An 11,533-nucleotide genomic window follows, 5' to 3' on the forward strand; every position below is an offset into this window, starting at 1 on the left:
TAAACATAACAGCACTGCTTTCACTTTCACATATTGTTTAAAATAATCTTTGCCTGAATGCAAAGCATCTCCTAGAGGCAAAATAAATATAATTCTACCCAAAACACCTCACTAACTAAAACATCTGATCATCATTAGACACCACTGTTTATCAATGTTCCCTAAATGCCTCACATACTGTGGACAGAGTCACTGCAGTGCAGCAGCAGGAGTGAAGCCGTTCTTAGATATTGATAGGTGACTTTATCCACACGGGCTGCGCTCTCTGAGCAAACTTGTAAATGAGTGGAGCATTTTAAATGTCAATATGGCAATCCATCATGCTTATCTAATTATGGGAAATCAGAATCAGACTTGGCATAGCCGGACTATTCTGTAGCACCTCATTACCTTACAGCTATAGAAGAAGTGAACACTCTAGCTTGTTTGCTTTTATTTAAACCAGTCACCATAAGGCAGTGGTGCTAGGACGCAGAAATGGAGTTCCCTCAAAATAGTGATAGCAGGAATTGTTTTGGTTGGACATTTGCATGCAGGAAGATGAGCACTGCCATTAAAATTGCTAATTCACTGAAAATAATTACCAAGGCTGCCATGTCACATGATCTAAATCCTCTGCAAGACTTGAAATTTTCACTGAGGGTTTCCTTCAGTGAAGGGGATTTTGAATACAGTAAAAATTAGATAGCAAATGGGGAGAAGAACGCTGCGTGAAATGTGCAGCCGATGGCAGGTTTATACCTGTCAGACTAGTGTAACAGTAAACTGAATCCAGTGGGTTTGAACAAAACATGCAACTAGGCTGTTGTGTCTTTTTAACAGTGGTGGACATTTTTCACTATTTTTCGGACATTTTCTGAACTAATTAGTTGATGAAATGTGAAAACTTTCCATCAGTCAAAAAGTAGAGAAAATACTGGGCAGATTAATGAGTGAAGACAGTGATCAGTAGTTGTAGCTCTCCTGGAACTGTGAGAAGTTAGGAAGATTATTTCTAATGACTGCATAGTTAGTAGACAGTTGTCCTAGTTTAGTTCTACTGCACAATGTTAAGATCAGCTTCTACAATCTGCCACTCTTAGTATGCAGGGTGAGTTCAGCATGTTTGTCTGCTATCTTTCAGGCCGGCCTCAGTGGAGAGGAAACCTCCAGAGCTCAGCACTCTCAATGATGGTTACCAGATCCGCATCTGATCCCCTCCATTCACCTACAAAACATCTTCAGCTGTTCCACATCCGTCCAGACCCCTCGGCCACCCCGATCCAAGAGTCTCTACCTGCCACCAGCGTTTCTAAGAGAGCAGTCACTGCAGCTGGAGCAGCACAGTTGGATTTTACACAGTGGATGGTGAACACTCAAATATATATTAAACAAACTTGAACAGGAGAAACTTCGTTGTCGCTGAAACTCACACAGGAAGGTGAGCGTTCTGGTCTTAATATTTCAGTGTTTGCTCATTTAGTAGCAGTGAATCCTTGAAAACAGCCTCCCTCGTCATCACACAGCCTGAGAGTTGCTGCTCTTTTCTTTCACATCGACACATTTCACTCATGTAGCTGCTCAGAGAATCAGCGCAGAATTAAATCCATTTGTTTAAGATTTCTAACATTTCAATCAACTTGAGTGACCATCTGTATTAAAGAAGAGCTAGAACAAGAAGTTCTTAATACAAACAGTTGAAAGTATTAGTGGTTAATGAGACAAGTCGGCATGCTGGAAGAGTCACAACAATAAAATGTAGAGTTCTCTTTGAACAGAACTCGACCAATAACATATTTATTGGTTATTTTGGCGTCTTAGCTTGTAAAATGATCAGTTATAGTGATACCACTTCTATAGCACAAATCCACAATTTAAGCAGTTATGTTTTGCCAGGAATGGAGGTGGTGATGACTTAACACTTTTGACAGTTTGTTGTCAGTTGCCCAACATGGTGGGGAGGAAAAGCTGACGTGAGATGACGAGGAAGCAGGAAATACACAGGAGATATAAGCACCCATTATAAATTAAACTACGACTTCATCTTTAAAAACAACAGAATGTCCTGACAGCTGCTCTGCTCACAACTTAGTGGTGCTGCACATCGAAAGTAGTCAAAGTCATATTTCCCTTCCACTGTGACTTCTCCTGAACCCTTGTGAACCAGCAGCAGTTTAAATAAGATGACTAAGTAGACTTCCGTTTGCAGATTTTATTGATCATGGTGGACGAGTTTAGAATAAAGAGAGGACGTTCGATAAAGTATGCAAGGAAATCAAAGATGCAGAGTCAATGGAGAAGAAAGGGAGGATAAAAGGAAGCAGGAGGAGGAGGAAAGACGTGCGAAGCGAGGAAGCGATACAGAGAGGATTCACTGCAGAAGATAGAATGATCATTAGAGCACTGCGGCAAACCTCCTGTCCCCTCTTCCTCTCAGATCCCCACTTCTCCTCCTCCTCTGCCCTCTGTTGACACATAACTGCATACATAACTACAGCACTGTTTCTGTTGAAGTGCTCTGAGCATCAGGAACAAACACGTCATAGAAAACAATGGAAAGACTCAAATACAAATACAGACTAGACGTAGTTAACAGACACAGTATTTTATGCCAAAAAGACAGAAAGCCTCTTGCTGATATTCTGTACTAAGATGCAGGTTTTTCTGTCAACATCATTGCTATTTTAGCAAAGCGATTTTTCTTATTATTTACTGTGCAGCTGCTAGGAAGAAAACATCTGTTGTTTGGTGGTGACGTAGCTGCAGGACATTTTCTTCTTTTTTTTACAAGTGCAGTAATCACACTTTATTAAAAATAGCTATCAATGTTGCTAAAGTTCCACAAACCATCTATACATGTGGTTCCTGCCCTGCGGCTCAGGATTGAAGTTGAGAGAAAGAGTATTTATAATCACGTTAAGTATTGCTAATTTTTGCGCTTGCTTTGTGCAGTACTAGAGATTTTGTTTTCCTAGGGCTACAAGCTAAAAAGATTATGAACCACAAATCCCAACTTTTGTTTTTTGGGGGCCTAAAGCATCAAGTATTATGCAAAAAATGTAGAAAAATGGGAAAAAACACAATTTCGTGTACAAATTTTTCCCTTTTTGTCATCCCCTTAGGTTTTTTTCTTGGGACTCCCTTTAACTGAACGACAAGACAGTTAAAATGAATATTGCAGGCTTAATGAGAACTCTGTGGGCTAAACTCTAGACACATTCTGTTCTGATCTCACATGGAAAATAATAGTTTCCTTAATCCCAATCCAAAAGTCAACCTTGAGTATTTCCAAAACCCACTAGCAGAAGCCTGGTGGAGTTCTGTATATGCTGACCAAGCTCAGCTGTAGCCATCCCATGAGTTCACACAGTAAACTAACTTGTTGTCAGCAGGCTGGCTGCTGCCATCACAGCTGTTCCACCAACAGCTGGAAAACAAAATGATTCGGCTGGTCCAAGATCAGCTTCAGCCACATTGTACAATCAGGCAAACACTCAGTAACAAAAGCCTCCTTCATGACAGGCACAGTGAAGTAACAGTCTGTGCAGCCTCTCAACAGACATAAAAGACGGTCAGGCAGCCGGGTCAGGACCTTTGAGAGATTTGGTCACAAAATGATGAAAATAATTTTAAAATATGTCATGTTTTAGTCACAGTAATTGCTATTTGGTTAAGTTTCTGCTCAGTGTACCAAATAAGAGTTTCAAAATCAGCCAAGTTCTCAGAGCAGTTTGATGAATTGTCTTTGTGAAGCCGAGTGACCAGTAAGAGTTCCTTCAGTACTGTATGCACAGTTTCACGCTCGTGCGTGATGCATCATAAGGATGGTCCAAAAATATCCAATCAAATCTGATTGTTTTTTGGATTCTCCTGTCGAGGCCTTCAGTAAATAAACACTATGAAGCTTGAAATAAAAGAAGCTTGAAATCTCACATCACACACGTCCAGTACGACATCCATAGTTGAATGAAAAACAAAACACACGCAAATGGTAGAATATCACATATCAAAACCTGATATTTAACTGTATTCAGGTCTTTTCTCACAGAGACATTGTTAGACATACTGTGCTTAGATACAGCACACCTTTCTGTACATTTTATTTATTTTTTAAATTTTATTATCCCTTATTAATCCCACGAGGGGAAATTCTGATTTTCGCATCTCTCCTCAGTTGGGGGAGTCAGAGCGATGGGTCAGCCGTCGTGCAGCTCCCCTGGAGCAGGAAGGGTTAAGGGCCTCACTCAAGGGCCCAACAGTGGCCACATCGGGGTTTGAACCTCTGACCTTCCGATTAGTAGTCCAGAGACTTAACCATTGCGCCACCACTGACCCGTTTTTTTAATTTACATTTACAAACACCTATGTTTATTCATGTTTGTTACATCCACATAATGTACTGTATGGGTTTAAGCCTCAATGCTGAGAACTGTAAAAGTCAGGTTTAAGCAACTATAGAGAGACATTTATAAGTACAAGAATATTTTTTCTGTCACCAGCCCCGGACCAGCTTGATTTAAACGGTTAAAATACAGATTTTCATGTAGCTTAAACTCACAATGTCGTGGTTTAGCTCCTTAGAACTGTATAGATGATATGATTGTCTGCCTTTCGGAAACCTGAAAATACAACTGACTTCTACAGTTTTTAACTAAAGGTTTAACTAAGGCCACATCCATACTAGTATGATCTCCATCCAGTGTCAGTTCAGGAGCTTAAACAGGATGGGTACCACTTCTTAGATTCTCTGTTTCTGCAAATCCAGGCTAAAATGCAACCCCAGAGTTTTCATACCAACAATCTCTATCTTAGGTGTTGTAAAACCCAGGAATCATGTAGACGCAGCACCAGCTACACATTTTATAACTGAAATGTACAAGTGTGGATGTAGCCTAAAAATGGTGTTTCCCAAAATAATCGAAGCATGAAAATGATCTTTGTTCGATTAGGCGGCACCAGAAAATGTATGTTTTGGGCGACCCAAAGTGGCAATGAAAGATTACAAGTAAACTTGTGAAGGATATAACCACCCAGGAGTCATTGAAACTCCTGTCATTGTGCTTGTGAAGATACCCTGTGAAGGTTTTAACAACTGGCAGTACTACGGAGCAACATGTTTAGAAGTGGTCCTAGCTTTGTTTGTATTGCACTAACATTTGGTGGCAGAAAAATGATTTCAGCACATTCATAAGGCCTTAAGGATACACACCGTGTGTTTTGGTGATGCATAGTAAATGTTAACAGCAAAAGAAAATGAAAATCACAGGATAATTTTCTGCTGCTACTTTGTGATGAACCTGGTGCTACTTTAAAGGTTCAGTGTTTAGGACATTATTGGCCTGCAGTGGTGAGGTTGCAGATTGTGATCATACTGTGATCACACCCACTAAAGTGAGTGCTAGAAAGGGAAAAGGCCACCTCTAGAGTCAGTGTTTTATTTGTCCATTCTGGGCTTCTGTAGAAACATGGCCTTGCAACACAATGGACTGTCTCCCTCTGTAGACATAAAGGGCTCATTCTAAGTTATCAAAAACAGCGATTCTTCTTGACACTCATGGAAACGTAATTTAATTACTGCACCTAAATCCTACAAACTGGACCTTTAACTGTATATCTAATGGAGCAAAGATGATCTTAAAAGCCTGTAAAAGTTTGGGAAAACACCAGTATGGTTTTTTGTTGTTGTTGTTATTTTGGTTGTGTCAGCAAAAGATTTTCAGAAGTGTGTTTCTAGAGCTTGTCATTTGATTGTTTCATACCTTTTCTTTGAATGTTTCACAAAGTCCTCTCAATCACACAAGTGAGTTTCGTTGCCAACTGAAAACTACACATTTTACCCTAGCTTTTTGTTTCAACAATAAGCTATGCACGCGCTGTGTTTTAGAGAGGAGGTTACAGCAAAAAACATAAATCCTAGTCTTCCACAGTTCAAATGTTGGAGGAGAAATGTGTTTGTGGCTCGATCTACATAACAACAAATCACATCTTAAATCGTCCGTACAGAAACAAATCATTTAGAATGATTCTACTCACCAAGAAAAACCACAAAACCACAACCTGCAGCTTTTTCTCTGTGTAGATCCAGCCTGAGCCATGATCACAGATTTAAGGTGCTGTGAGCAAAGTGGAATATTTTTACATATTTCTGATGTTTGGCCGGCAGTGGACAAGCAAAGCCCAGAGAGAGATCTGACTGTCACATCTCCACCTCTGGAACAAACCAGCCAGCTCAACATGTTAATATTTGTACTGACGGTTGTGTGTCGATGCTTTCTAAAGCCTTGATGTTTGTTAGCATACAGAAGAAGCACAAAGCCGCTTTTGCTTTTTGAGTATTCAGTCTGTTCCACAGCAGAGTTTGGTACAAGCAGACAAAGAAATCATGCTTTTTCTAAGCAAAGAACCACATATCTCGGAGTGCATTTTTCAGGAACGTTTATTTTCAGACTGATCTTGTATCTTGCTCTTGTACTTTTGGAACAAACTGAGGATCAACATGTTCGAAGGGTCTAAGTTTGCTCTGACTGGGAGGACATGGGACTCAAAGTCAGACATCGAAACTGCAGTTCTGGGTTTTACCCAACAACAGTTATAAACTACCTGACTGCTCAGCAGGGACACAAACTGTCACGTTAGCAGAGTCACACATGGCAACAAAGCAACCTGAAGCAGTGATACTCGATGTAGCAGCTGAGATCTGTTTTTCTGTCAGTTTGCAATAGAGAATTCTGTGCTTGACAATTTATCTTACTGAATGTTTTGGGGCTTTTTTTGATGATGTTTTGTGTTTGACTGAAATCTGTTTTATCAAGAGTTTGATTCTTCGATTGTACACTATGATTTTGAATGACGAGCATTTGTTTAAAAAACAAAAAAAGGACACCTTGTACTTGTATCAGGTGTTCTTTTTGAAGGCCTTTAATTTGTTTCTAAGTGCTGATACCACGTTTCTCAATATACTCTTAGTCCGAAACTTACTCTACTGCAGTGGTTCTCAAACTCGCTCATTTTCCTCCTCAGAAGCTGAAAACAGTCTGTGTAGTTTTTGTGAAGCATTCAGCCAGTCAAGTAACTGATAAAAACAGCGCCAGCACCACAGAACCACTGCTGTATTGTAAAATGACCTGTTGTGTTTTCTTAAACTTAGCTTTCAATCACACTTGCTTTTACCGTTCAAACACATTGGACACAAATTTGACGATACAAAGACCTGAATTCTCTGTTGTGATGTGCCGAAGACTCATTTTTGCAGCAGAGATGTCGATAATCTGACTTCTGTTACCTAGTTCTTTTTATCCTAAAACCGACAAGGACTTATCAAAGGTGAAACAATGCTGCGGCTGCTTATTTAACAAAAACAAGTACATTTAAATGTAGTATACGTTTCAGAGCAACATGTCCAAACAATATTGAACATAGAACAATTTGATGGAAATGAGAAAGTGTCCAGTTGACCAGTGCCTCAGCAGTGTCTGTTTAATCAGATTAGATATAGCTCTACTTAATTTGCATCTTTGCTGTGAGTTTGGAAGACTTGCCCATGTGCTTTGTGCAAAAAAAGGTGACATCCTCGCTCACTGCAAGTATTCCCTTCTTTTTTTGGATCACTAGTTTGGTTCTTTTTTTTCCCTGTTTCTCAAAGTGATTTCCTTCTTATGAACCTTAAAGCAGAAAGATTTGCTTCGTGTTGCGAAGAACAAAGGGACAGCCAGCCTTCTTTCAAACTTGTGAGTCCGATGTGACTCGCGGTGAGCAAAAATTCATGTGTGTGCGTGAATCGAACCCCAAACCATTGTAACAGTATTCAGCCAGCATCTAGATTTGATCAAACAACTCAGCGGAGCCAACGGATGGAGCTGATGAACCCTCTGTGATGACTTTAGTAACCCCGCAGAGCACACACACACACACACACACACACACACACACACACACACACACACACACACACACACACACACACACACACACACACACACACACACACACACACACACACTCACTGTTACTGTTGTTAGTGTTTTTGTCGGGCGCTGTTGAGTCTGTTCAAATTTCCTGTGTGAATATGCAGCGTGGTTTTGTATTCTGTGGAGATCAATAGTAGGAGAAAATGTGAGCCCTGGTGATTATTGTAACTCTCCTACTGTTGCCGTATAAATGGTCTGATAGCAGCTGTTTTTATCAACAACTGTAGCAGCATGTGTTGTTTTATTAAATAATCTATGTTTTTAATTCTGTGTGTGTTCTCTCATTGATCGCGCTGATGATAACTGAGGTGAGCTAGTGATAATAGCATTGGAAAATTCATTTTTAAAAAGGCACATTATTATTGGCTCTACTTCTATTATTATTATTATTATTATTACTATTATGTGCCACAACATTAAAACCGCCTGCTCTGACTCATTGAGGCCTGGACTCTACAGACCTTTGAAGCTGTCAGCAGCAGATGCTGTAAGTCCTGGAAGTTACAAGATGAAGCCTCTATGGACTCAATATTTTTTCTGGATCTCCCACAGATGCTGGATTGGATTAGGATTTGGAGGATTTGAGTTGAAGTTAATGTTCCATAAAATGTTCCTGAACCATATTTGCAGTGCGGCAGGGAGTAACATCCTTCTGGAAGAGGACACTGCCATCAGGGATTGCTGCTGCCATGAAGGGATGTACGTGATCTGTAACAATGTTTAGCTACGTGCAACATCTCAAAGTAACATCCACATGAATGCAGGATCCAAGGTTTCCCAACTGCACATCCTTTAGAGCATCACACTGCTTCCATCGACTTACCTTCTTCCCATAGTGCATCCTGCTGCGTTCTCTTTATCTGGTAAATGATGTAGACATACCCAGCAATCCACATGATGTAAAAGAAAACATGATTCATCAAACCCGATACCCTCATCCACTCATCTATGGTCGGTGTACGGTGCATAGACTGTATATACATTTTCTTTCGTTAATTTTCATGGTCAAAATGAGAGATCAGGTGGCCGATCTTAAAATAAATCAATATTGATTTTTTTTATAGAGCGTTAAAGTTTTGCGAAGCCAGGGGGCGGGACTACTTGATTGACAGTCCGATCTGGAATGATTGACAGGTCCCATATGGAGGAGGCAGCAGAGACTCTGTTCTCCTCGTTTGGATTAATTCTGATACAATAACTGTTGGTTTATTTATCGGTGGAGCAGCAGAACGTTTTCCACAGACAGTTTTCCTGCCCGTTGGCTTGTTTTAACCAGTTTTCTACCTTCGGCTGATTCTACCAGCAGACACTGAAAGGACTCTGATAGTTCGGTAAGTAAATGTTTATTTTCGTATCGGTGCCGCTTTTAATGCACTTTATATGCAGCTTTAGTGTCAGATATAATGTGTGCCATGCACTCCAGATGTTGGTGGAGTTTGTTTCAGTGTGTGTTGACCAGAGAAGAAAGTTAGCATAGTAAATATTAGCTTTAATGTTAGCGATGCTAACCGAGCTAGCTGCTCAGTCGTAGCATGATTAAAGCTAACGTAGCATCAAGCTAATGTGTTGAGTTTCATGTAAACAGCTGAAGTCTGTTGTGTTCCTGTAATGTGGTTCATCAAGTTCATAAAACTGTGGCTGGTTGACATTAATGTAACGTTCAGGAAACTTAAATGTGATTAAAACAGTAACGTTAATGTTCTAGTTGTCAGTAATCAGCTTTAATTTGACACTAAAACAGACTCTGATAGTTTTAAATGACATCAGTTTCATTAATTTGTTGAGAATTGTCTCATTTGTTGTTGTGATGTTGCTGCTGATTCATTAAAAACAGATGACCCATGTTGAAGATACGTTTAGTTCTAGTATCAGAAGTACAAGAAGGAAAATGGAAGTTTAGTTCTGCTACATCAAAGATTTCAGGATTAAAATAGCTAAATGAGTCTTTATGCCTCAAACTTTATTTTTATAATAAAGAAATAATGAAATAATCACAGATAATAAAAATATAAATAGCAGAGAAAACCTGAGAGAATAATTTCCTGAAAAGTCTGTGAAGGAAAAGCAGTTTTTTTCATCCTGAAAGCTCAGAATCAGCTCCAACATCTGCATCTGACAGCATCAAGTCAACCAGAAAGAAAAGAAAAAAGAAAATGACTTCTTTCTGATCACATCTGTTCCGCTGCTCACAGTCTGCTGTTGCTCACATTCTTCACATTTATAGTCTTAGGGCAGCCGGGTCGGACTTGATGTTTGAAATACTGACTGACAGCTCAGATTTAACTTTCTGTAGTCCCGTGTTGATGGGTGTTAAACTTTCACTCAAAGCCACCAGGAGCTGGGTCTTTAAAATAACTGCCGTCTCGTTACAGAGTGAAAGTAGCAATTCCTCCTTAAGGTCAGAGATTGCAGCATCTGAGGGCCTCTTCAAAAGAAGACGTAGTTGATGAAGGCGTTCTGGAGCAGGACCAGAAAGACCACGACCAAGCAGCCTTGAGATCTTAGGCAGCGTCTCCCTCAGGTGGGTGTCAACGGTGTTCACGGTCAGGTCTGTGGTAATCCCGTCAAAAAACAAAACAGAAAACAATCTAGATTATAAATCAACATGTAACCAAAGCACTCTGTGTATAACGCCATAGTATAGGATGTAGTTCAGGAAATGTCAAAGTATAGTATACTTTTCAAGAATAACATAGTATGGCCTGTAGGTCATAGTATAGTATATGGCGTCTAAAAAATGCCATAGAATAATATTTCATTGCACAAGTAAAAGTATAGTAATTTTTAAAACTGCTCAAATTCTTATATGTTGCAAAAAAAAACTAAAACAAAAAAACGTCATAGTAATATCTCAATTTAAAAAGCCTATAGTATAGAGTGTCGCCCAACAAACGTCATAGTATAGCATGTCGTTCTAAAAACATAGTATAGCATGTCGCTCTAAAAATGTCATAGTACAGCATGTCGCTCTAAAATTGTCATAGTATAGCATGTCACCCAAAAAATGTCATATTATAGCATGTCGTCCAAAAAACATCATGGTATAGCATGTCGCTCTAAAAACATAGTATATCCTTTGGTCCAACAAACGTCATAGCATAGTATGTCGTCCAGAACACATGGTATAGCATGTCGCTCTAAAAACATTATACTATAGCATGTCGCTCAAAAAACATCATTGTATAGCATGTTGCTCTAAAAACATCATAGTATAGCATGTCGTTCTAAAAACATCATAGTATAGCATGTCGTCCAAAGAACATCATAGTATAGCATGTCGCTCTTAAAACGTCATAGTATAGCATGTCGCTCTTAAAACATCATAGTGTAGCATGTCGCCCAAAAAACGTCATAGTATAGCATGTCGTCCAAAGAGCATCATAGTATAGCATGTCGCTCTAAAAACGTCGTAGTATAGCATGTAGCCCAAAAAACGTCATCGTATAGCATGTTGCTCTTGAAACGTCACAGTATAGCATGTAACTCTAAAAACGTCATAGCATAGCATGTCACTCTAAAAACGTCATATTATAGCATGTCACCCAAAAAACGTCATCGTATAGCATGTTGCTCTTGAAACGTCACAG

At 39.5% G+C, this 11,533-nt stretch overlaps 1 protein-coding gene across 3 annotated transcripts in view; it reads left to right on the top strand.

Moving 5' to 3' along the window:
- Positions 1-8,211, top strand: part of vash2 (vasohibin 2) — a 37,299-nt gene extending 29,088 nt beyond the window's left edge. For all 3 annotated transcript variants that reach the window (XM_023267766.3, XM_023267764.3, XM_023267765.3), the window contains exon 9: positions 1,124-8,211. In XM_023267766.3, the coding sequence (XP_023123534.1) occupies positions 1,124-1,193 (70 nt within the window). In that variant the 3' untranslated portion in view covers positions 1,194-8,211. The remainder of the gene's footprint in view (positions 1-1,123) is intronic.
- The last annotated feature ends 3,322 nt before the right edge of the window (positions 8,212-11,533 follow it).

The sequence above is a fragment of the Amphiprion ocellaris genome, chromosome 12 (assembly GCF_022539595.1).
Source record: "Amphiprion ocellaris isolate individual 3 ecotype Okinawa chromosome 12, ASM2253959v1, whole genome shotgun sequence".
Classification (NCBI taxonomy): domain Eukaryota; kingdom Metazoa; phylum Chordata; class Actinopteri; family Pomacentridae; genus Amphiprion; species Amphiprion ocellaris.